At 39.2% G+C, this 26,680-nt stretch overlaps 1 protein-coding gene and 1 non-coding gene across 2 annotated transcripts; one reads left to right on the top strand and one right to left on the bottom strand.

The window, feature by feature from the left end:
• Positions 1-952: 952 nt before the first annotated feature.
• CLUL1 (clusterin like 1) lies at positions 953-26,674 on the top strand. Its single transcript, XM_060029508.1, has 7 exons — positions 953-1,064; positions 2,223-2,371; positions 7,304-7,471; positions 9,377-9,809; positions 13,883-14,020; positions 22,370-22,584; positions 26,486-26,674. The coding sequence occupies exons 1-7, from the start codon at positions 959-961 to the stop codon at positions 26,672-26,674; spliced, it is 1,398 nt and encodes a 465-aa protein (XP_059885491.1). The 5' UTR covers positions 953-958.
• Positions 7,113-7,188, bottom strand: TRNAE-CUC (transfer RNA glutamic acid (anticodon CUC)). Its single transcript has one exon. It is a non-coding gene; the product is annotated as a tRNA-Glu (tRNA).
• Positions 26,675-26,680: the final 6 nt, after the last annotated feature.

The raw sequence follows: 26,680 nt of genomic DNA, 5'->3' as shown, positions 1-26,680 counted from the left end.
AATAGAACAAGGCAAAATCCCTGACACAGACAAAAATTAAATCAGAGAAAAGTGAAGGTCCTTCCAGAAGCTGGTGACAACCTCACTGGGGAGAGCCTGCAAAGTTGGTGGTAAATATATTAAAACTTCATTTGGTAAATAGGGTCTTAATAGAAAGAGAATTAGTCCAAATGATAACTGTAGATATAAAATGTGATAGCTTTGTAAATACTAGTATTTTTAAAAGATACCCCAAATGTTGATTAAATAATGGAGTTTTTTTAAATAACAAATATACATAAAGCAGATAAATATCCCCTTTGGGAGGAATTAAGATAATCTAAGTTATTTTATAGATATAACTTTATGAAAGCATACATTTTTATTTGGAATGTTTGCAACTAATATTTATCAAATTAAATTTAAAAGGAAATTTATTATCTGAGAAGAAACAAATTTAACTGTGCATGATTCATACATCCTGATGGACTTTATAAGATGTATGAGAAAAATCTGAGGGGTTTTTGCTTTCATAAAAAAATAAGTAGTAAGCCATTTAGGTTAAAACTTACTTGTGGACTCTGAATTTTGAAAAAAACAGTCCCTTTGACATACCTAATTCTGTGTTTGGGGATATTTACTGTTGACAAGGAAATAAAATGTAGTTTGGATTCTATGGGGCTGTTATCCATGCTATTGGTTGCCCTGAATTTCAAATGCTTCAGATGATGACCTTATTTAACTGTCAGGAAGAATGTAAACAAAATAGGGACTTGGGTTGTCTTTTTTAAAAATTTATTTAGATTTCAGGTTTCCTTATGTCTCAGCCATATCAGCATACATTGTCTAAAGTCATAAAGAAAAACTGACAGAAAAATGCTTTGGATCACCATGTGTTTTCAATTGATGCCAGTAGAAACTAACTTAACCTAAGGCATTTGATGCAGGTTTATTTTTCCTTTGCAGTCACAACGGAAACATGAAGCTGCCACTCTTGGTGTTTATTGTGTATCTGCTGTGGTTGAAAGATTGTCACTGTGCACCTACGTGGAAGGACAAAACTGCTATCCATGGAGGCCTGAAGGGTAATGTTTGGTTTTTTTATCTGCGCTGTGTCCCGTTTGCCTGTTTGCATGTCCTGCAGGCATTTACGGTGATTTACAGTTGAGAGATAACCGTATTCAGGATGCCCTCTAGTTTCACGGTGAGATGTTCTCCAGGCACTTAAGCCAAGTAGACAAGACGCCAAGCATCTGGATAAAAATAGAAAATTCCAAATGCGTCTCTGAGAATGGTCCACATATCCAGATGTTTGCCATCACAGAGATAAAACTTGCCAACGTTTTGAGTTGCATTGCTTGGTCTCATCCAGATGTTTGGTGTCCTCTGAGCACAGTTTTAATGAACAGTGAAATTCTTTTCTAGCATTTGAAAAATTTAAACAATTAAAGTAATCCATGCAGTTATTCTTGAGATAGTGAAAGAATGGGTTATAATGACATTGAATCTGGTTGGTCTGTGCTCATTAACTTGTGGCCTTTGCTTGATGAGATATGCTTTGAGTACTTAACAGGAAAATAAATTAGTTTAAACGTTTCTTTTTTGGGGATCTGTAATTAAATTTGGAGGCCAGATTAAGCTCCTCTGGTGGCCACATTGGCTATTGTGAAGAGAGAATGACAAACCATGAATTTCATACTCGCTAAAGGCTTATTAAAGGGGTGTAAGAGATGTCCAGTAGGTTATTAAAGAATCTTGCATTATACAAGATGCTTTCTAGGTTTTATGCCTCCTGGGAAGGTAACTGAAGCTGAAAGAAAAGGAAATTGTTCACTCTGTTTAAGGTTCCCAGTTGGGCATTTAATATAAATTGTCTGTGAAGAAAATTCAATGTTTTCTTCTAATATAAACACACTTGAGTTTTAAGGGAAAGAAAAACAATTGGATAAATGAAAACAGGCCCTGAGGAAAATGATAAGAATAGGGTTAAATGAACTCTGACTTGGCTAGCAGTTCAGAAGTGAGGAACAGAAGATATCACCTGGGTGGTAGCCATGTCCATGTGGCAGCTGACAGCCCAAATCATTGTGATCTGCTTTCAAAGTTTGATGCTGTTAAAAAAAAAAAACAATTAAGCCTCTGCTGGGGGAACATGAAAAGTTGGCGAACTCATTGTATTCTGATACATTGTAATCTGATCAGATCTCAAAAGAAAAAACTACAACTACATCGTAATCTTTTAGGTTTTTCCAAGGCTGGGGAGATAGATATAGATGAAGAGGTGAAGAAGGCTTTGACTGGCATGAAGCAAATGAAAATCCTGATGGAAAGAAGAGAGGAGGAACATAGCAACCTAATGAGAACCCTGAAGAAATGCAGAGAAGAAAAGCAGGTACAGTCATTGAAAATCACACCTGTCCTTAACTATATCTGGACCATAAATAGTGCATGTCTGAGTGCACTGGAGGAATTACTTATTTACCCTAATCATAGATTTTCTGGAGAGCAGCCCTTACTGGAGGAAGAGTTTGAAGAAAATTTCAAATTTCTCCAAAGAAGATATTCCTTGTAGATCAGGCCTTCGCTGGCCTCCAAACTCGGGAATTTGGGGGATTCGGCTTTGTTTGGGAAGTGTTGCTTTCTTAAAAATGCTTTATTGGTGCCTTTTGAGTTGGAATATTGTGTCAAAAGTGTCTGGGAGTTTTTGGCTACATCAGTGGCCTCCAAAGTTTTTTTCTTTCCCATCCCTATTACCATAATTATTGTTAGCATCCACTCCTGAATATATGCATTTTAATTAATTTATTAAATTAGACACATGAATTGCTACCGTTATTATCTCAAGGCACAGAAGGCAGTTAGGGATCATCATTAGCTTGGGTAGGTGTAAGTCCATATTTCAAATCATCTAGATATTTTGAAAATATTTTAGCTTATTGCCAAATCTGATTAGATCATCATATTTTTACTGACACAAGGCCAAAGAGCTTGTAATGAAAAAGTGGCAGCCCTGCCATTTGCTTCTTATCTACTTGAGCTTAAGTTATTCATATTTTTTAATCTGCTGGGGGTTTTTTCCAAGAAACTTTTAAAGCCTCCTGTTCATTTTGTGAGGGCTAGTTTAGTTAAAAGTAGTTAAAAAACATCATTTACCTGAGTTCTCTTAAATGGCAAGTCATTGCAATTGGCTCCAAGTGAACAGAGAGAGGCAACCAGTGTCTCTTCCGCAGGGTCCTCACGCACAGCTAGCCACACACAATGGCCTGACACAAGCACCAGTGCATGTGAAATAGTACATCAGCCTCATCAATTTTTTTAATTCAAATACCTTAACTTAATAGTTGTTGTCCATGTAAAGTAATTATACCCCAATAAAGATGTTAAAAAATAAAAAAACAAAAAAAAAATAGTTGTTGTCCAAACTATGTATCTTATCAATGGAGAATATACATTATATTCAAATGTCTATGGGCCATATTAAAAACTGTTCATATGTTACAGTATAAAGCTCAATACATTTCTAAATTATAGACATTGCATGGCTCATAGTTTAATATCATTAACCATTAACATAACACTCAGAACAGTTAAAAAATTTTTAAATTTATTTTCCAACATACCCTTATAGAGAATATCAAAACTATAAAAATAATTTGGAAAATATTTTAAATTTTAAAATTGGGAGTAAATTACTTTTCAATTTTATTTTCATGAAAACATTTTTAATTATGGTAAAATATGCATAACATAAAATTTGCCATCTTAACCACTTTTATGAGTACAGTTCAACAGTATTAAATACATTCACAGTAATTCCCCGGTGGCGCAGTGGTTAAGACTCATGCTCCCAATGCAGGGGTCCCGGCTTTGATCCCTGGCCAGGCAACTAGATCCTGCATGCATGCCACAACTAAGACCAGCGAGCTGCAACTAAGACCCGGCTCAACCAAATAAATAAAGAAATATATATTTTTAAATGCACTCACATTATTGGACAACCAATCTCCAGAATTCATCCCATTTTGCAAAACTGAAACTCTATACCCATTAAACAACCCCCCATTTCTCCTTTCCATAGTTGATTTTTAAATTTAAAAAACACAAATACAAGTTCTAATATCTCTTCTCTAGACCTTGATCTACACCTAGACCTGTAGACCTATAAAGTTGGGGGTTGCCAAGCTCCGGAGCTGCTGGAATTCACGGTGGCCACTGGGTGTCCCCTGATCCATTGGAGCAGGGCTACATCACAGGCTGGGACCCCAAAGCTGTAGTCAGCCTGTCACCAGCTGGTTGATTTTGCAGCCATCCCTCTCCCTGCACCACACAGGGCCCCTGTCGAGGAAAGGAGATTGCTTGACCAGCAGCTGGAAGCCCTCCTCCCTTTTGGCAGAGATCAAAAGACCTTGAGGAAATGAAAACCAGCTCCTCATGAGGAAAATGTGGAAGCCCCTCTAGCTGTGTTCTTCCCTGGTGGGCTTGTGAGTCTGGCCACCGGGAATAACCACACTAGATATCATTCACAGGCCCTTTATAAAACACATTATCACCTGCAGTCCTTCCAACATCTGAGTAAACCATCACTTTCATTTTACAGCTAAGGAAACTGAGTTTTGAGATGTTAATTAATGTGGTGTTGTTGTTGTTTTAAATTTTTACTGGAGTATGGTTGCTTTACAATGTTGTAACCCTGTCATGACTGACCCAGGACAAAGTCCACTGGTGGTGTGCCTGTGGAAGACCCAGTGACTTTCTGTTTTTCTCCCTTTCCCGGGCCTCCTGGCAAGCCAAGGAGGGAGCACATGCTATGGAAAGAATGCTTGCTGTAAGTCAGGTTAACAAGTGTTAGTTCCATTTCTGACCCTGAAGAATCCCAGGAGCTAGTAGAATTTTTATTATTTCTTAAGACGTACTTATTTTATTTTTTAAAAAATCATTGAATTATACTCTTAAGGTTTGGGTATTCATTTAAAAATTCATTTCAAAAAGGAAAAACCGGGCTTCCCTGGTGGCGCAGTAGTTGAGAGTCCGCCTGCTGATGCAGGGGACACAGGTTCGTGCCCCGGTCCAGGAGGATCCCACATGCCGCAGAGCGGCTAGGCCCGTGAGCCATGGCCGCTAAGCCTGCACGTCCGGAGCCTGTGCTCCGCAACGGGAGAGGCCACAGCGGTGAGAGGCCCGCGTACCGCAAAAAAAAAAAAAAAAAAAAAAAGGAAACACCTGTTTAACCCTGAGTTTCCCTCCCTAAAATTATTTTCAATCTAAAGTAAAGGATACTTCACACAAATCACGAATTGACAAATATGGGGTGGGTGCCCCCAAGTCTCCCAGAACAAAACACATCCCATCCTCAGGTGATCCAGTGTAATCTCGATCCTCCTCATCAGCTTCTCCCTATTTATATTTAGTGGGAGCATCTGAAACTTGCTCTTACTAAAGTGGGAAACCCTAAAGCAGCTTCAAGTGATTCCCCACACCCCACACCCCCATCCAGGTTTGTGTGGGACTTTGAACTGCAGGAAGAGAGTTCTAAGTATGGAATCTATCGCTGGGTGGGACATTTAGGGGGAAGCAGAAGGCATGGACAAGGCATTCCTAAACCAGAGACCTTCTTCCTCCATGGCAACATTTCAGTACCAAAACTTGGGCCATGTGATTTGATCATTGGTTCTTGTTACACTCTTGGAGGTGAGTGGAAGGAAATCAGATGATTACGGACTATGTGCCTTGCTTGCTCATCTCACTTAATACGAAACCTTAAGAGGTAGATCCTACAGTTATTCCTATTTGCTAAGAAGGAGACAGGGGCTCAGAGATGTTAAATAATTTGCCCAAGGGTCCACAGTGAGTGTAGTTTGTAATTGGAAATATTGGGATTTCGGTTTATAGTGACAATGGGCAGAATATTTAAAAGACTGATTGAGAAAATCTGGGCAGTACTGTTGCCTGTCCTGGTGAGGCAACCTTTCTTGAGAAGTTGTTGGATTCCAAAATTGTTCTGCAAAGCCCAAAGAGACAAGTTAAACCTGTCTGGATCACGAGGTGCATTTGGCGGACTGGAGCCCTGCCAGGTTTCTTATGTGGGACGTAGCAAATGACACCCAGCTTAGCCCCAGGATTCTACCATGAGAGCAGCTGAAAAAATCCGAGCCCTGCAGAGGAAATGTGGGGGGATTGTCAGTGCCCAGGTGTTTCTTTGGACTTAATATGCCAGGAAAGGGTGATTTCTTTTTCTTTTCCCGTAGGTAAAAGTGCATACTACATTGGTGTTAGAAACTGTGCTCCCTCGTGTTTTTTTTCACTCAAGGGAGTCTTCATCCGCTCTGAGGCTTTCTCCTTATGGACAGGTCCATTATATCCCCTAAATCCCCTGAACTACTTCTCAGGCCTGGAGGGAGCCGGTCTGCAGAAGCCCACACTTGCAGGGAGACAGGGGTGGGGGTGGGGTCTACGTGGGGCTGGCCTGGGGGGAGCTCTGGGGGCAGGGTTGACGTTCTCAGGGACAGGTGTCACTTCTGCTGGGCGGGACCTGGCCGAGTACAGCAGGCACCACAAGGGGGAGTGCTTGGAATGTGGATGAGAAGAACGAAGCCCCTCAGAATACAGCATCTTTGCCATTAGAATGCAACTCACTACAAGAATTGTGATATACAGTACACAGGAATTTGATATACAAGATTTGATTTGATACACAAGAATTGTGCTTCCTTGCAGTGTTTAAGAACATACAAAAATTAAAAGCAGCATAAATGAAGGAAATAAATGTATCAACTTTGTAAGCCTTAAAAACCCATCTTCCACATCCTTCAAGGACTAGAAGTGAATACAGACAAGTAAACAGATCAGTTACAGTCATTCAGCAGAGATGGGGCTGTGTCTTCACTGTTGCTTCACCCACAGGCAGTGAATGTCCATCCCATAGCAAGCACTCAATAAATAGCTGTTGACTGTACGAATGAACAGGTGAATAAGAACTGCCTGGTCTTCAATAGAGATCAAGCAGTGCTCTTAAGTTAACAGAAAGCTCCAGGGTAGAACTGTCAGATGCTAAGGGCTTGAAGAAGGAATGAGGTTTAGTATTTTTTGTTTTTGTTTTAATTTTTGGCTGTCCCACAGGGTTTGTGGGATGTTAGTTCCCCGGCCAGGGATCGTGGAACCCGGGCCCTTGGCAGTGAGAGTGCCGAGTCCTAACCACTGGACCACCAGGGAATTCCCAGAGGTTTAGTTTAGAATACGCACATTTTGTAAAGAGTGAAATCAACCAAGGTACAACACATAGAGTCATGAAATGGAAATAGGGTGTGTGTTTCTACTTTTTAATTAGGAGGCTCTGAAACTTATGAATGAAGTTCAAGAACATCTAGAAGAGGAAGAAAGGCTATGCCAGGTGTCTTTGACAGGTTCCTGGGATGAATGCAAATCTTGCCTGGAAAGTAACTGCATGAGATTTTATACAACCTGCCCAAACAGTTGGTCCTCTATGAAAAACAAGGTAAGGGAAAAATAGAGCTCAAGGTTTCTAAGTTCTTAAGGTATGTGCTTCAGCTTACTTTTAAAAATTAACTTATGTTAATATTTAGAATAGATATAGATGATCTGATGTTGGCCTTTTGCAACCTAGAATCTAGCATTCATGCTTATGTATGAATCACTTGTGGATATATAATTTTTAAGTTAGAACAGCCATCCAGTTCTTGCCCTCCCTTTCAGGACACTGTGTATCTCTTAGAAACACCCTGACTCTTTCTGCCTTGTATTTGTTATTTATGAACACATTCCCACTAGATTGTAAGCTCTTTGAGGGCAGGAACCATATCTTATCTGCCTTCATTTAAGCATTGTAGGCATTCAATAAATGTTTGCTGAATTGCATTCTGAATAATAGTATTATAGTCTCTGATTTCAACCTGCTTTAATGTTTTCTCTGGAGGCCAAGCCTTTGAAGGCGTCCTCTGCCTCCTGAGTCTCTCCTTCAACGGGCTTGCCCTCTTGTGGCAGCACACACATGCCCGTGCACACACGTACCCACATTCACGTCCCCTTTACCCCAATCCATGCACATCCTGTAGGACTGGCATGTTTTCTTTTTTGTCCTCTTTGGCTCTTTTCTGGGCAGAGGGAATCACAGAGGGTGGTGACCTGATTAGGATGAGCTCTGACCCATAAAAGGCTCCTCTTCTCTTGGCCTGAATTTCCCTTCCCCTTCAAGAAGTGGGCTGAGTAGGCAATGCAGAGAAATTCCCCTCTCCATATCAGAGCATGCAGTAATCAGAGTCTGCGCCTGGCTTGGCAATGCCTTCCCCAATTACAGAAGGAACAACCCCTAGGATAATTCATATGCCAAGTTAATTTGCCTCCACTGTTAATTGCATCTGCTCTATTTTTATAGCCACTCTCTAACATACCAGAGTATACTGGAATGAGCACTGGCTGGAAGTCAGGAGCTTTGGAGACCATTCCTATCTGCACCTTTTGTGTGACCTTATGACAATTTCTTGGGCCTTTGAAGTTTCATTTTTGTGGCTGGGTTCAGGTAAACAGAAGCTGGCAGAGGGAGAGGCAGATGATCCACCCAGATTACTTTTTGAGAAAGGCATGAGTCTTCTAAGAATCCCTGGAGAATTCTTTGAACAGCCCTTGAGCAGGGGTGAGGAGTGCTCCCACAGTGATGTTTGATGGTTGCTACATTCCAAAACATACAACAGGGTCATATCACTATCATACAAGGGCAACTGTGTTCTGGCACGAACTTATGTGTCACATAGATGAAGTAGAACATGGTGTGACTGCTGGAAGATCTCCCCCTGAATGGGAAATTCTATAATTAGAGCTTCATTCCTTTGACTACAGCCAAGGAGGGCTTTGATCACCGGTAATATGTAACATCTCGAAGTAACCTATTTAGCTGTATTAAGCATCTATAGTTCAGTGTGAATGTGTTGATCTTTTCCCTGGACTAATTTATGAGATGAGAGAGAGGAGAGCATAAAGACATGAATAGCATGCCACTGAAGAAAAAAAAAAAAAAGAACTAAGGCAGAGGTGAAAGACAAGAGCCTTCTTCACAGTTTTCAGGCTGCACGGTCTAAAACCATGCATGCCAACCAGTACATCAGGACTGTGGCTTGTCAATAATATTGAAAACTTGGCCTTCTTAGGCCTTGGTAGACAAACAGAAACCAGGAGGAACTTCAGACCCTATTTCCATGGTCAAAGCCAAAGCCAGGTACATGAATGTTAATAAATTATCTTAAAGTGGATCACCTTTTCCTAGTTTGCCCAGAACTGTTCTTGATTTGGAATGACTACTTGTAAGTTGACATAAAAATTCACAATAAAAAAATAGTCCAAAAGAAAATCAATTTATTTCATTTCTGTCCCCCATCCCACCCCACAGCTTGAACATTTTTTCGGGAAGATATATCAGTTTCTGTTTCCTTTCCATGAAGATAATGAAAAAGACCTTCCCATCGGTGAGAAGTTCGTTGAGGAAGATGCACAACTGACCCAGATAGAGAACATGTTCAGCCAACTGACTGTGGATGTGGGATTTCTCTATAACAGGAGTTTTGACGTCTTCAAACAGATGCAGCAAGAATTTGACCAGGCTTTTCAATCGTATTTCATGTCAGATACAGACTTCATGGAGCCTTACTTTTTTCCAGCTTTTTCCAAAGAGCCAGCAAAAAAAGCACATCCTGTGCAAAGCTGGGACATTCCCAGCTTCTTCCAGCTGTTTTGTAATTTCAGTCTCTCTATTTATCAAAGTGTCAGTGCAACAGTTACTGAGATGCTGAAGGCAATCGAGGATTTATCAAAACAAGACAAAGGCAAGTATTAAAAGATTATTTAGATATCTGTACTAAAGTTGAGTTTTATTTAACTTTGGAAATGGTAGCCATTTCTAAGTCATTGTACAATGTTTCTGAGAGTGATGGTTTATGGATGATCAAAGTCTCACAGCCTCTTAGAAAAAGCTTTGAGGTCTGCCAAACACTAGCCTTCTCCCATCTTTGTTGAGAGCTCTGTGGGGCTGTTCTCTATTTCTAAAGCAAATTTTCAAAGCTGAGAAAGAAAATGCTGGTAAGGTAAGAACTTGAAAAAGACAGTTGCCTCCTTTATTAAAACTCAGGCAGATGCTTGGCTCTATTCTGCTTGAACACCATGGGGTTTCTTTAAAATCAGTCCAGGCTCCTCAACTTCCAGTTTGGGGAGAAAGCTTAGTGCCATGTAAAACCAGGTCATATTTAGTGCCTTCCAGGACCTCCTCTGCATCACTACTGTAATCCCTTAGATCACATCTTTTATGCACAAAACCAGAGAAAATACTCAGAGACATGATAGAGAAATTTCTGTAAATGATAATAATCGCCTTCTACCAATACCACTCATGCCCTCTGATATTCCATATTGGAGAAAGCAATGCTGCTTTATGTTGTTAAGGCAGAAGGAGGTAACTTCTTTGGGCTTCTGTGGAGAGCTGGGAGGCAGCATCTCAGAAATGAGAGTTGCCGTGGGGGCCACAGGTAGAATCTGTGTTTCCTTGGACATATCTCTATGGAACATTAAGTCAAGGACAGGGATGCTCTTCTCTAACAAAAAATGAAACGGGCTCCTTCTAGAAATCCTGCCAGTTGTGACAACATGGATGAACCTGGAGGACATTATGCTATGTGAAATAAGCCAGACACAGAAGGACAAATATTATATCCCACTTACATGAGGAACCTAAACTAGTCAATTCCTTCCTTGCACCACCATCACCTCAGTGATAATCTAGAGATCCAGGGTCCCCTGCAAGTGCAGAAAGTAAAAACAAAACAGCAAACAAAAAAAGCCTTTGTTACACCTTTATACTCTTCTCTCTCCAGTGTCCCTACCCTAACCAGACAGCAAGTTCAACAGATTCTCTTCCCAGATGAGTACATGAGGACAGTTTACCAAAAATAGGCAGGCAGGGGCTGTGGGGTATTTGCGTGTAGTTTCCATCACTTTTCTGGACTGGTGGTAGGTGAGGAATAAACCTATTGCCCCTAGAAAATCCACCTAATGAGAATAAACCTTTGTCCCTTGCGGTAGGCAGAATAATATAATAGCTTTCCAAAGATACCCAAATCCTAATCCCCAGGACCTGTGAAAATGTTGGGTTACACAGCAGGGGAAAGTAAGGTTGCAGATGGAATTGAGGTTGCTAATCAGCTGACCTTAAAATAGGGAGAGTATTTGGGGTTGTCCAGGTGGCTCCAGTGAAATCACAAGGGCTCCTAAAAGTAGAAGAAGGAGGCAGAAAAGAATCAATAGAGACAACCTCACGAGAGGAACTTGTCCCTACTTTGCCAGCTTAGAAGATAGAGGAAGGGGAACAGGAGGCAACGGGGGGGGGGGGGGGGGGGCGGGGGGGGGCCTCCAGACTCTGGAAAGGCATGGAGATGGATTCTGCCCTAGAGCCTCCAGAAAAGAACAGCCCTGCCAACACCTTCATTTAGCCCACTGAGACCCACTTCAGACTTCTGACCTATAGCACTGTGAAATAATCTATGTTGTTCAAACCACTAAATCTGTGGAATCTGTTACAATAGCACTAGGAAAGCTGCCTCCTGTCAATTACAGTGGTTAATATCTTCTGAGTGTAAACTAGTATCTGGCAGCCTTCACAGATAGGCTTTATTTGTCATGATCATCCTAAGAGCCAAAATTAGAAAAGTAGCTAAAATTGAATAATGAACACTGTTAAAAGGAAAAAGGTGATAAAAATATGAAATATCTTGTTTAATATATTTTTTAAATTTATTGATTGTTGTTTCATTTTAGTCTCCATATGAAAGAATTTCTTTCCCACTTTGTTCTTTCTAGACTTCAGTTGCTGAATCTGTTGAAACAGAATAAGATAGCTTTTGCAGTTGTCCTCCCTTGGCTTACAAATCCCTAGAGAGAATAGATGAGATCCATTCAGTAAAACTGTGGTGTAGCAGCTTCACACAGTGCTGGGTGCTGGGAGCTGGGAGTTCTGGGTTTTAATCCTGCCCTGGAGAATTTTGCTGTCCTTAATTTTCCCATGGGGGAAACAGGCAAGTTGGGAGGGTAGATGATTTACTAGAAGTAACTGCCTAGAAGGGCCCTCAGGCTCTGTTCTGGCATGGCCGAAGGTAGGCGATGGGCTACTCTCATGAGTATAGCATGGGGAATTGGTTTAGATAGCCCTCAATTTGCCATCCTTGAATATACCAAGTATTCATCTAGATGCTGTGAATAAGCAATGATTATGACAGAGATGACACAGCCCCTAACTTTTAGGAGTTTAGTCCAGAGAAAGAAAAACAGGTCAGTGAACAGTTGCACTACCATATCTTAAGTGAAATGACAGAGGAAGTTATGGAAGAATGACAAGATTGAAATGACAAGACCAAATCCCCTCTCTCAAAGGACTCAGAGTCTAATAGAGAAGACAAAATTAACAGCACATAATGCAGACTTGCTCTACAGTAGAACTCACAGGGGTTCTCTGGGGTGAGAGGAGATGCCACTAAATCTATAGGGAATGGGAGAAAATGACTCCTATTCAACCAAGGGGATGGCTGCCTTACCCACCAGATGATCTAGCAAATGCCTTGTAGGTTTTTAAACAATAAACTTCACATTTTTTGTTTGTTGCTTTTGGCTGTGCCACGCGGCCTGCAGGATCCTAGTTCCCTGAGCAGGGATTGAACCCCTGCCCCCCTGCTGTAGAAGCACAGAGTCTTAACCACTGGACCGCCAGGGAAGTCCCAGTAAACTTCACAATTTATCTCGAAATGTTTCATTTTTTAACATCAAGGATTTAATATAACAGAATATCATCAGGTTAAAAATTAATAACAAATTTTTCCTAATGTGAAACACTCAATTGGGAATTGTCAATTTGCTGTTGGACAACTTCTTTTTACATCATTTTTATATGGATGGTTAATTATTCCAGGAAAAAAAAAGTTTCTTAAAAATTGATCTGCTTTAGATGTTTTCCTAAATCTTTGACGTACTGTTTATAACATTATATATGTGAAATGCAAAAAAGAATAGTAATAAATACCTACCACCCAGTTTAAAAAACAGACATTTCCAATATCTTTGGAACTCCAATACACATTCGAATTACAGCTTGAAAAAATTAAAATAATTACTAGAAAAAATTTTAATAGACGCCCAAAGAGAAAAGTGGCTTACAATTCCCTGTCTAGTTAACCCCAATGATATCAGAAATAATAATGATAAAAATAAGACACACTAAATTTAAAATAATTTAAATATACAAAGGAACAAAAGAAATGAAAGCTGCCTTCTCCCACCCCATCAAGTCTCTCTTCCAATAGAGTTACTATGAATAATTCTTCATGATTCCTTCCTGAAAATAAAATTATATGCATTAACCTCTGTGTGGGGAGTGGGGTTTGGGGGAAGCAAGTAGTAATAATAGTAATGATGAGTAATAATGACAGTAATGAGACTGCTGGATTAAAGGATACATGCACTTTTTTTTTTTTTTTTTTTTGCGGTACGCCGGCCTCTCACTGTTGTGGCCTCTCCCGCTGCGGAGCACAGGCTCCGGACGCGCAGGCTCAACGGCCATGGCTCACGGGCCCAGCCGCTCCGCGGTATGTGGGATCCTCCCGGACCGGGGCACACACCTGTGTCTCCTGCCTCCGCAGGCGGACTCTCAACCACTGCGCCACCAGGGAAGCCCGATACATGCACTTTTTAATAGATGCCAAATTGTCCTAGTAACTGGTTGCACCAGTATGCACTCCTACGATTGCATACAGAACAAAGATTTTGCAAGTGCTGGTTAGAAAGAGAAATGACATTCTATCCATGCCTTTAAAGTTCAAACTCTCTAACGACACTGATGTGAAAATGCTGTTACTTGTAGACTCCGCCCACGGCGGCCTGAGTAGGACGGCATTGCCTGTGCGGGGCCGAGGGCTGTGCGGAGAGCTTCGCCAGAACTCGTCGGAATGTTTCCAATTTCACGCAAGATGCCAAAAATGTCAGGATTACCTACAGGAAGGTAAATGATTATTATGTTCTCAGGGTTTCGATTGTATTCTGGTCAGAGGTCACAAATCTCGCTTTTACAGGCATCGTGGATTCATTTGCTTCCCTTCAAGCTCTTTTTGGCGTGCTCATTGCCGTCTGGGGGTGCTCAGGGCAGGTTTATAAACGTTTATTATTCAAAAGTAGGTCAACTTACTTTTCCCCTTTTAAAAAATTCCCTCATTATTCCCGTGAAAAATTTTTATGGTTAAAGACCAAGCGAACACTCTTGTGTGCAAAAGAGAACTCAGCAAATCAGGGTAACTTCTTTCTTCTTACTGCAAAGAAAGAAAACCACCAATGAAGAAATCTTCAAAATGTGTAAGCAAATTTTTTGCCAAATAAGTTTTTTTTAAATGGCATTAACTCTTTCCAGATGGTGGGTTAATTACTAATTAGTATTTAAATACAGATAGTAGCTTCTCCTCCCAAGCCCTGAGCAGCGCGTTTCGCCTCCTCCCAGATCTGACCAAGAGCAGCTTTCATTCCTTCCCCAGGTGAAAAATTCTCTCCACCGGCCCTTCCCCCTTTCCTCCGACCCTCTTGTCCCTTCTCCTCCCCAGCTGAAGTCACTTCCCAACCGCTAGGGTCTGAACGCAAATTTTCTTGAAAAATCCAAGAAGAGCTTTTGATTCCTGTGCTTCTGCTTTTTACCTTGCCAAAGCCCTAAGGGAAGGACATTCTAAAAAATGTGGCTAAGATTTGAAGCAAGAGATTGAATATACGCTGGACCTTTTTATTAGAGCAGATGAGGGTCTTATTTCTTCAGAATTGCTCCCTGCGTGACTTTCTGCAGCTCTGTTTCATCATTTGGAAAATGAAATTAATATAGCTACTTCACACAAGTGTTTTGAGGATTAAATAAAATGTCTGAAGTACTCATGATTCTCATTATTCAAGTGTTTGTTTTTCAAGTCACAGTTACAAGGTTGCATACAGACAACAGAAGTTTTTACAAGAGAAAAATATACACTAATATACTGACCTCTTACAAAAATAGTCCCACTCAAACATGCCACCTATGTATCATTAACTTCCTGTAACTTCCAGTTAAAAGCTTTGAAGAATAATCTCTCCCTGATTGTCATAAGATAATAGAGAAGATGGGGGGGGGTGTGGGGGAAGTGATTGGAAGAAGGTGATTGAAAGGTACAAACTTCAGTTACAAAATAAATAAGTACTAGGGCTGTAAGGTACAAGTTGATGACCATAGCTAAAGCTGCTGTGTGATATATAGGAACGTTGTTAAGAGAGTAGATCCTAAGAGTTCTCATCACAAGGAGAATTTTTTTTTCTTTTTATTGTATCTGTATGAGATGATGGATGTTAACTAAACCCACAACAGTAATCAATTCAGAATATATTGTGAATATGTAAGCCAAACCATCATGTTGTATACCTAAAACTTATACAGTGATGTATGTCAATTATTTCTCAACAAAACTGGAAAAAGAAAGACAATATATAAGAAATCAGATAATACAATATAAACACATCAAATAATCAGTATACATCAAGTCACACAGTATACATGCAGTATAAATTGATTGCTGCAAAGGTAAAACACAGAGGAAAGGCTGTCCTAATGTGCTCCCAAACAATTTTTTTTTTTTTTTGGCTGCTTTGGGTCTTCATTGCTGCGCGCGGGCTTTCTCTAGTTGCGGTGAGCAGGGACTACTCTTTGTTGCGGTGCGTGGGCTTCTCATTGCGGTGGCTTCTCTTGTTGCGGAGCACAGGCTCTAGGCACATGGACTTCAGTAGTTGTGGCTCGCGGGCTCTAGAGCACAGGCTCAGTAGTTATGGCACACGGGCTTAGTTGCTCTGTGGCATGTGGGATCTTCCCGGCCCAGGGCTCGAACCCGTGTGCCCTGCATTGGCAGGCGGATTCTTAACCACTGTGCCACCAGGAAAGCCCTCCCATACAATTTAAACTTTTATATTTATGATAAATGTATATAGAATAAAATAATAGAAACACATGTGGCTAATACTAGATGAAGAAATAAAACATTACCAAAATAGATGAAGCCCCCGCTGGTGCCCCTTCCACATCACATCCTCTTTATCCCCTTATAAGGAAATCGTTTTGGGGTTTTTTTTCTTCCAGTTTTATTGAGATATAATTGACATACAGCACTTATAAATTTAATGATTTGACATCGTGAAATGATTAACACAGTAAGTTTAGTAAACATTCATCATCTCCTGTAAAAAAATTTTTAAAAGAGAAAAACATTTTTTCCTTGTGATGAGAACTCTTAGGATTTACTCTCTTAACAATTTTCATATATAACATATACCAGTGTTAATTATATTAATCATGTTGTATATTACATCCCTATTACTAACATCTTATAACTTGAAGTTTGTAACTTTTAACCACCTTTGTCACCATCACTGACTATATTCCCCACAGTGTAGGAAACTTCTGTTTTGAATTTGGTGCTTATTATTTCCTTGTATTTCTTTTTTAAAAATTTATTTTATTGAAATATAGTTGATTTACAATGTGTTAATTTCTACTGTACAGCAAAGTGATTCAGTTATACATATATATATACATTATTTTTTCATATTCTCTTCCATTATAGTTTATCACAGGATGTTGAATATAATTCCCTGTGCTATACAGTAGGACCTTGTTGTTTTCCTTGTGTTTCTTTATACTTTTATCATGTGTTTATATATAGCACACATACACACATATACCATACATAGCAACGTTTTACATGTTTTTAGTTTTTATATTGTCAAAGTATAACTTTTAAGCTTAAAAATATGACTCATACAAGTACAAAATGAGCATGTTAAGATTGATTTAGGGCTTCCCTGGTGGCGCAGTGGTTGAGAGTCCGCCTGCCCATGCAGGGGACGCGGGTTCGTGCCCCGGTCCGGGAAGATCCTACATGCCTTGGAGCGGCTGGGCCCGTGAGCCATGGCTGCTGAGCCTGCGCGTCCGGAGCCTATGCTCCACAACGGGAGAGGCCACAGCAGTGAGAGGCCCGCGTACCGCAAAAAAAAAAAAAAAAATTCAAAAGATTGATTCCATTAACAAGGGAACGAGCAGAATGATTAAGCTGGTTTAAATGAGTACAGGAGAGACTGAAGTATTTACAGTCAAGGACAGAATGTTGAAGTAAGATTGCAAAGTTAGATATAAAACTAGTTGATGTTCCGAAGGGTAATAAAACTGTAACTTTTGCAGTTATGATTTCTGTCAGACCAAAATAATTTATGTCTCTACTGGACAAAAATTATTTGCAACTTTTCAATCTGTAATTTACATCTAATTTCGTGGAGTCTGGCCCAAATCAACAGTGACCAGTAAATCCAACAAAGGATCATTTCCCTAGAGAATTAAGTAATCTTTGGGTGGACCTCTTAGACAATACTTTATGTGACATTGAAAGGACACACAGCCATTCTTCTGCATTGTTTCCAAGTTTTGGATAATATTTCTTAATAGTATAAATGTTATCGCTTATGTATTCTTTTGCACCTTGGTGTTTCACTCAGTACAGTTTGGGAGATTTAGTCATGTGAATGCGTGTGTTTCTAATTTCACGAATTCATTGTTGTATGTTAGTCTGTGTAAGCACATTACAATTTATTTATCCATTCTCCTGCTGAAGCACATTTAAGTTGCTTCCAGTATTTTACAAACAACTCTTGTATGTTTTGTCAAACAATGATTTTGCCTCTTTTATCAACATTTAACTCATTCTTTGTTCTAAGACTAAGCATACAGCTGTAATTATAATCTTATATTTGAAAAATATAAGATAAATGAAATATGTTCCAAAACATTATAAATCATTTTTTTCATTATTTACCATACATTTTTGGTCCCAATTTTAAATGGACTCACTGTAAGTAGCTCTTTTCCCATACCAGTTACTGGTACTAGATGTATACACCTAAATTCAAAATAGTAGTTTCAAGATAAAGGAGTTTGATGTGGAATGGTCACAGTGGGGGGGTTCATCTGTTTGGGTTATATTTTGTTTCTTAATATAGGAGGTAGGCACATGGAATTTATACCAAGGAATGTCTGTCTCCAGCCCAGTTTTTGTTACATGAGACCATATAATTATCAATTAAACTGAATCTCTTTTGAAAGTGATGTAGGCAATATTAATAATTGCTTGACAACCACAGGTATAAACTGGAAACTCTCACAGGCAGAAGGTGATACATGCACACTAGATTAAAGACAAAATAGCCACAATATTTTGCAGCTCCTCCCATCAAAAGCTGGAGTCTGTTTTTTCAACCTGAGAATCTGGGCTCGGCCATGGGTCTGTCCTTAAGCAACAAGATATTGGCAAATGTGAGTGGCTTGAAATGTGCTTGTGAATTAAAGTTGTCCTCTCTTGCTACTGGAAGCCTATCCACCACTGCGTGATCAAGCCCAGGCTAGCCTTCTGAAAGATGAGAGGTCCCAGCCATGCCAGCTGAGACCCTCAAAATGTGAGGGTCTAGACCATCCAGCCCCAGCTGAGCTAGCTCAGACATAAGAATAGTCCAACCAACCCACAAAAACATGAGAAATAATAAATATTTGTTTGTTGTGCAACAAAAGCTAATGGATGCATATTGTCACATTTCATAAGAGACACCTGCTAAATGTGGGTTTTCTTTCTTCCTTTTCTTGAAACACTCATTCTCATGTCTATACGGTGACTAAAAAAATGCCTTAAGGTACTGATCATGTGAGTGTATTTTTTTAAGTAACAGCATTAAGATACAGTTCATATACCATAAAGTATACAATTCAGTGTTTTTTAGTATACTCACAAGGTTGTATAACCATCAGCACTATCTAATTCCAGAACATTTTCACCCCAAAAAGCAACTCCATACTCATTGGCTGTCATTTCCCATTCCCCGCCCCTTTCCCCTACCCAGCCCCTGGCAACCAATAATCTGCTTTCTGTCTCTGATTTTGCCTATTCGGGGTATGTCATATAAATGAAATCATACAATTTGTGGTCTTTTGTGACTGACTTCTTTAACTTGGCATAATTTTTTCAAGGTTTATCCATACTGTAGCATCTCTCAGAACTTCATTCCTTTTTATGGCTGCTTAATATTCCATTGTATGGATATACCACATTCTGTTTATTCGTTCGTTAACGGATGGATATTTGGTTTGTTTCTACTTTTTGGCCATTGTGAGTAATGTTGCTATGAACATTTGTGTACAAGTTTCTGTTTGGACATATGTTTTCAATTTTCTTGGGTATATACCATGAAATATATATGGGTCATACGGTAACTCTATGTTTAACATTTTGAGGAACTACTAAACTCTCTTCCAAAGTGGATGTACCATTTGCATTCTCACAGAAATGTATGAGGGTTCTAATTTCTCCACATCCTTGTCAACACTTGTTATTGCCCATCGTTTTTATCTTAGCCAACCGAGTGGATGTGAAGTGGTATCTCATTGTGATTTTGTCTTGTATTTCTCTAATCACTAATAATATCAAGCATCTTTTCATGTTTTTATTGGCCATTTGCATGTCTTCTTTGGAGAAATGTCTATTCAAATTCTTTGTCCATATTTTAATTTTGTTATTTGTTTTTTTATTGTTGAGTTGTAAGAGTTTTTTTTTTTTTTACATATTCTAGATACCAAATGCTCATCAGATATATTATTTGAAAATATTTTCTCCCATTCTATGTGCTGTCTTTTCACTTTCTTGATGGTGTCCTTTGAAGCATGGAAGTTTTTTATTTTGATGAAGTCTACTTTATTTCTTCTTTTCTTTTTTTCTTTTGGTGTCATATCTGAGAAACCATTGCCCAATCCAAGGTCACACAGGTTTATGCTTATGCTTTCTTCTAAGAGTTTTATATATTTAGTTCTTGCATTTAAGTCTGTGATGCATTTTGAGTTAATTTTTGTATATGGTATGAGGTAAGGATCCAGCATCTTTCTTTTGCAATTGGATATCCCGTTGTCTCAGTTTCACTTGTTAAAAAACTCTATTCTTTCCTGTGTAGAATTGTCTTGGCACTCTTGTTGAAAATCCATGGACAGCAAAAGTAAGGGCTTATTTCTGGACTCCCAGTTCTCTTCCATTTGTCCATATATCTATCCTATGCCAATTCCATACTGTCTTGATTATTGTACTTTGTAGTAAGTTTTGAAATTGGGAAGTGTGAATGCTCCAATGTTGTTCTTTGTTTTCAAGATTGTTTTGGCTGTTATGGGTCCTTTGCATTTCCATGTCAATTTTGGGATCAGATTGTCAGTTTCTACAAAAAGGGCAGTTAAGATTTTGATAGGGATTGCATTAAATCTATAGGTCAATTTGTGGAGTATGGCCTTCTTGACAATATTAAGTCTTCCCATTCATGAAAATAGATGTTTTTCCATTTATTTAAGTCATCTTTAATTTTTCTCACAGCGTGTTTTAGTTTTCAATACAAGTCTTACAGTTCATTTAAAACATTTGTTCATAAGCATATGGTTCTTTTTATGCTATTGTGAGTGGAATTTTCTTAATTTCATTTTTGGTTTGTTCATTGTTAGTGTATAGAAATACAACTGATATGTGTATATTGATCTTGTGTTCTGCAACCTTGCTGATTTATTACTTTTTTAAAAACAAAATTTATTTATTTATTTATTTTTGGCTGCATTGGGTCTCCGTTGCTGCAGGCGGGCTTTCTCTAGTTGCGGTGAGCGGGGCTACTCTTCATTGAGGTGCGCAGGCTTCTCATTCTGGTGGCTTCTCTTGTTGCAGAGCACAGGCTTTAGGGCACACGGGCATCAGTAGTTGTGGCACACAGACTTAGTTGCTCCACGGCATGTTGGATCTTCCCGGACCAGGGCTCGAACTCATGTCTCCTGCACTGGCAGGCAGATTCTTAACCACTGCACCACCAGGGAAGCCCTGACTTATTACCTTTAATAGTTTTGTGTGTGTGTGTGTGTGTGTGTGTGTGTGTATGTATTCCTTGATATTTTGTATACAAGACTATGTCGTCTATGAATAGAGATAGTTTTACTTTTTCCTTTCTCATGCAATTGTGTTTTGCACAAAGTTTCACCTTTATTTTAGGGAAATCTTTTTCCACTCTCTAAAAGAGTAAATGAGTGTCCCTTGTAGAATTCTCCTTGCCTAAGATCATGAGGTAACTCACCACCTTCTTCCCCCATAATTAAAAAAAAAACAAAACTACACCACTATTCTAAAAGTTAACAACTCTAAACTTGCAAATGAAGACATTTTAAAAGAATATCTGGATCTCCTTTCAAATGTATAATGTATCTTGTTAACTGTGACTCTCTTTGTTTTCAAAATATTTTCTTGAATTACTTTTCAAATGTAAACTATTGCAAATTTTTTTACCTGCAAGTACAAAGGTCTCCCTTTCCTGAAGATCCCAACACAAATTTTGGAAAAGTGTGAAGGCTGGAGGATCTTGCATTATATCTACATATCAAAAAGAAACAATAACTGATTTTTAAGACTTGAGATGAGGTAGTCACCTAGCTTCTGGTTTGTGGATTCTCCCCCACCCCTATCTTCCTGAAGGCATGGTTTCTTAGTAAACAGCAGAAGACATAGTCGAAAGAACCTGTGATCTTTTTCTACAATAACAATCTTTTATGATCCCAGATGCCCTAACACATAGACACTTCTGTAGTTTGCAGATAAATAATCTTTACACAGTATCAAGATGCTCATCAACGCAGCTCTATAAATTCCTTTAACCCTGTTTCAGTTCAGAAGGACTGTTGTGCAATAATAACACAGAGCTGCAGAATCTTAGTGACTTGTGAACACAAAGCTTTCTTTCTCTCTCTCTGTCTTGTCAGTTACAGCTTGCATGGGAGCTCTGCTGCACATCTCCTCACTCAGGATAATGGAGCCTCCACCATATGGAGCAAAACTAGTTCCACTGTCAGGGGAGGGAGGGTGATAAATCCTAAACCATTCTTAAAGGATTCCTCCAGCAGTAAGACACATCACTTTGAATATGGCCATGCTCAACTTCCAGGTGGCAGAAAAGTACAATCTCCCATGTGTCCTGATCAGAGTATAAGTGAGCAGCCCTAATGACCTTCAGAGACACTACGGAAAGGAAGACAAGGAAAAGGAACATTTTAAATCTTCAGTGTGTGCTGGCTCTGTGAGCAGGCATTCTGCAGTGTTATTTCATTCGTGACGATTGTACCTGGCTGAAAACCCACTCAAGGTCAAAAGGCTGGAAGTAGAAAGCTTAAGGGCTGGGACTTAAATCCACAACACCCAACTCCAAGTCCCACATACATTTTTCTTTACCATGTTACTTTCTTCTTTGCTAGACTGTCCTGATGTTCCTAAACTATACACAAAAGTAGATGAGGCCCTTGAGTTGGTCAACATATCCAATCAGCAGTATGCCCAGGTTCTCCAGATGACCCAGCATCACTTGGAGGACACTACATACCTGATGGAGAAGATGAGAGAGCAGTTTGGCTGGGTGACAGAACTGGCAAACCAGACCCTAGGAACCAAGAACATCTTCAATTTCATAAAGGTAATGGAGAGACTCAAGAGCAGTTATGGAGACTAAGTGTGCATACATTGATTTTTCTGTTAATTTACTTATTAATTACATCTGAATTTGAAAACAGGCTCTAGAAGGATATTCTACTTCCATTGTGATTGTACTCAGGCTGACTTGTGCATGGTCTTTAGAAAACAAGAAACTCTATAAAGAAAACCAATTTAAAACACAAAATACTTTCTAATCCAGAGATGGCTAATTCTGCTTAGAGCTATAGTGCTGATACAAGTAACCATGAAGAAACCTGGCCAATGTCGTTTTTAAGGGAGAAGACTTTCAGGTAAAGCAACTTGAGATCAAAGGCTGACTCTGAAACTTACCAGCTGAATAAGTTTGGGAAAGTTCCAGAATCCTTCTAGGCCTCAGTTTTTCCATCTGGAAAATGGGAATAATAATAGCTACCTTAAAATTAATGTCTGTAAAACAATGAGTATAAGTTCCTTATCCAAAACAAGAGCTCTGTAAATTATAGCTCTCATTAGCTTTTGACACAACAAGCTACTGACTTACCTTGAAAATTAAACACAGTTATATATTAATATTCACATATAAACATTGCTATCTTAAGTTGCACTTATACCATGTCTCCCACTTGCAATCAATAACTCCTGTTGCATAACATAAAATAGTGATTGAATTTCTTCCCTGATGCACCCCCTTCACACACCATATTACATTAATATACAATGCACCGGGCAAGTGATTTCTGATGAGGTTGGTATTGGTGGGCTCCTAAAAAGGCCCAGATACAAAAATCACCTGCAGAGCAATTGAAGGTACAATATTTTGTGTAGCATGTAATGTTAACAATCCCCCGGGATCCCTTTACCAACTCCAGCTGGTGCTGCTGCTAACTGCTCACCCCTGAAATCTTCTCCAAAGGGTTGTCCTTGGGGGCACTTATGCTCCAGAGCTCCCTGCAGGATCAGGCTGAGGCTGGAGGTCACCTGAAGGCCACCTCCCAGATTAGCATCTCCCTCTTCTCTGTCTTGCTCGCCTCATCCCCCTAAAAGTTTTACTGAAAGCACCCTTAATAAATAACTGTGTCAGAATCTCAGGCTCTGCTTCTAGGCAGTCTGACCTAAGACATTCTGTATCCTAGTGATTCACTCTCTTTCAAGGTACAAGGTTGTGGTTTGAGAAATAAGTTTAGAGAGTCACAACCAGCACATTAAACAAACAAACAAACAAAAGCAGAATAGAACACACCAGAAGAAAAAATATTAGAGTGCATTGCATTTAATAAGTCAGATGCATATGTCTTGGAACTTTCATTTCCATGATGTGTGTTTATATATGTGTATAACTTATATGTAAGATGTGGTTTATTTTCTTTTTCTATTTGAGTATAGTCGATTTACAATGTTGCATTAGTTTCAGGTGTACAACAAAGTTATTCAGTTATATATATGTCAATATATTCTTTTATATATACATTCTTTTTCAGATTCTTTGCCATTATAAGTTATTACAAGATATTGAATGTAGTTCCCTGTGCTATACAGGGTCCTTGTTGTTTATCTATTTTATATATAGTGGTATGTATCTGTTAATCCCAAACTCCTAATTTATCCCTCTGCCGCCTTTCCCCTTTGGTAACCCTAAGTTTGTTTTCTAAGAAATGTGTGTTTTTGAGTCATGATGACAAATGTGTTTATAACTGTAGACCATAGTCAAAAGGTTTTGAAAGCCACTATCAATTCCTGCTGACTCTCTATTACTTCATTAGATAGATCATTCCCTAGGAGAGTAAAATAATGTGATATATTTGATCATTCTCACAAATATAGACTTTTAGTTTAAAAAGGAAAAATTCTTGTAAGGAATGAGGGAAAGAATAAAATTTTAAGAAAAATTTTAGCAATGCTTTCAATCTTTAGAAAAGTAGAGCCAATATTTAACTGTTTTCATCGTCGTCAGGATTTCCATTCTATGCTTCAATTTGCTTCCATTCTAGTGGCTCTGAGTAACATTAATTGATTTAACTAAAATTTTTGATATTGATAACAAAGACACTTCTATACAAAAAACTCCATAGAAAATAAAATTATGGTTTTCAATGGTATATTTTTCTAATAATAATCACTGCTAAAGAGCACTCAATATTTGTCTGGCAATGTTCTAAGAACTTTTCCCGTGTATTAGATCATTTAATACTCTGTGTACCTATAAGGTGAGTATGATTGTTTTACAGATTTTTCAGATGAGGTACAGAGAAGTTAAACAACTTGTCTGAGGTCGCACAGCTAGTAAATGGTAGAACTGAGATTCAAGGCCAAACAGCTTTTCTTCAGAATCCTTGGACTTAACCACTTTGCTGAACCGCTTGTAAAACTTATTTTTCTTTAAACGGCTCTTATTTCATCATGTAATGGAAAGTGCAAATTTGTAAAACAGCACATACTGAAGAGGAATCTTTTGTAAAAAAATATACAAATTCCAGCAGGTGAAAAAAGTTATGCTTTTTAGGTTGTAGTTACATGTTAGCGTTATAATTGTTTATTCAACTAGACGTAAACGCTTTATGCAGTTTTTATGTGTGTTACATGTATCAAAAGGAAAAGGGGGAAAGTTATGTTAGCTTTATAAACTAGAATTAAGAAATCACCAGTGTTGATTTGGCTTCTTAATATTCTGCTTTAGTTTTTTTGATAGGGAAATTTATTTGAACACATTTTCAAAATAGTTCTTTTTTTATATAAATTTATTTATTTTATTTTTGGCTGCGTTGGGTCTTTGTTGCTGTGCGCAGGCTTTCTCTAGTTGCGGCGAGCAGGGACTGCTCTTTTTTACGGTGCGCGGGCTTCTCATTGCAGTGGCTTCTCTTGTGGAGCACAGGCTCTAGGCACACGGGCTTCAGTAGTTGTGGCACATGGGCTCAGTAGTTGTGGCTCGCAGGCTCCAGAGCACAGGCTCAGTAGTTTTGGCGCACGGGCTTAGTTGCTCCGCGGCATGTGGGATCTTCCCGGACCAGGGCTCAAACCCATGTCCCCTGCATTGGCAGGCAGATTCTTCTCCTATTTTTATTTTATTTTATTAATGTTTTGGCCACACCGTGGGGCATGCAGGATCTTAGTTCCCCAACCAGGGATTGAACCTGCGCCGCCTGCAGTGGAAGTGCAGAGTCTTAACCACTGGACCGCCAGGGAAGTCTCTCTGGCAGGCAGATTCTTAACCACTGTGCCACCAGGGAAGCCCCAAAGTAGTTCTCTTAAGGTTACATCAAGTTGCATGTCATTACAGTTTCGTGTAAATTATTAAAATCAAAGTATATGCCCTTGAGAACTTATTAAGAAAGTAAACGACATGCATTTCAGATGACTGGTTCTTACAAAAATCACACATACAACCATAAATTGTAAATTTCCTGTGGAAACTCAGTACAAAACTTGGTACATCACATTAACATTTGTGACAGACAGGAGCGCTCACCAAATATTCCATCCGCCCACTCACACTTTCTTGCTCCTCTTGCAGTTAAGTGGTGCCATGTGTTAAGTTCTGGCCAATGAAATGGGAACAAAAATGAAAAGAGTTATTTCTAGACTGAGATAGAGAAGAGTCTGTGTGTGATTATCCATTCTCTTTCTCTGATGAGGATGTAAAGAAAGCCATGCGTTATTACATGTGCTACAGCACATGTGAGATGATATTCCTTTCTCAGCCAGGGTCCTGAGCATCTAGGTGGTTCAGAGCCCTTGTAATGGGCATGTAACATGAGTGAAAAATAAATTATAAGAAGCCACTGGAATGCTGGGGCTAACTTGTTACCTCAGCACAACTTAGCCTATCCTGACTAATGTGGTATTAAATTAATGCTGAATGTGTGCTGGAATTTAGTAATCTTTTGTTGTATAATCCTTCTTCTTAGGTAGTTCCAGGTGTTCATGAAGGAAATTTTTCCAAACGAGATGTAACGATGACAGAGGTAAGCATTCTGCTTTCCCCTAATTTCACACTCACCATCCCTCATGAAGAAAGTGCTGAGAGTTCTAACTTCATTAGCTACATGCTGGCCAAAGCTGTACAGCATTTTAAGGAACATTTTAAATCTTGGTAAGCAGAG

This window comes from Delphinus delphis, chromosome 13 (assembly GCF_949987515.2).
Source record: "Delphinus delphis chromosome 13, mDelDel1.2, whole genome shotgun sequence".
Classification (NCBI taxonomy): Eukaryota; Metazoa; Chordata; class Mammalia; order Artiodactyla; family Delphinidae; genus Delphinus; species Delphinus delphis.
The sequence above is the reverse complement of the archived record's forward strand: the minus strand, read 5'-3'. Positions and strand labels throughout refer to the sequence as shown.

Excerpts from the sequence above, each read along its gene's own strand:
- CLUL1 (XM_060029508.1), top strand. The coding sequence starts at position 959 with ATGAAGCTGCCACTCTTGGTGTTTATTGTGTATCTGCTGTGGTTGAAA. Across the intron at positions 2,372-7,303 it reads AATGCAGAGAAGAAAAGCAG|GAGGCTCTGAAACTTATGAA; the intron begins GTACAGTCATTG and ends CTTTTTAATTAG. Across the intron at positions 22,585-26,485 it reads ACATCTTCAATTTCATAAAG|GTAGTTCCAGGTGTTCATGA; the intron begins GTAATGGAGAGA and ends CCTTCTTCTTAG.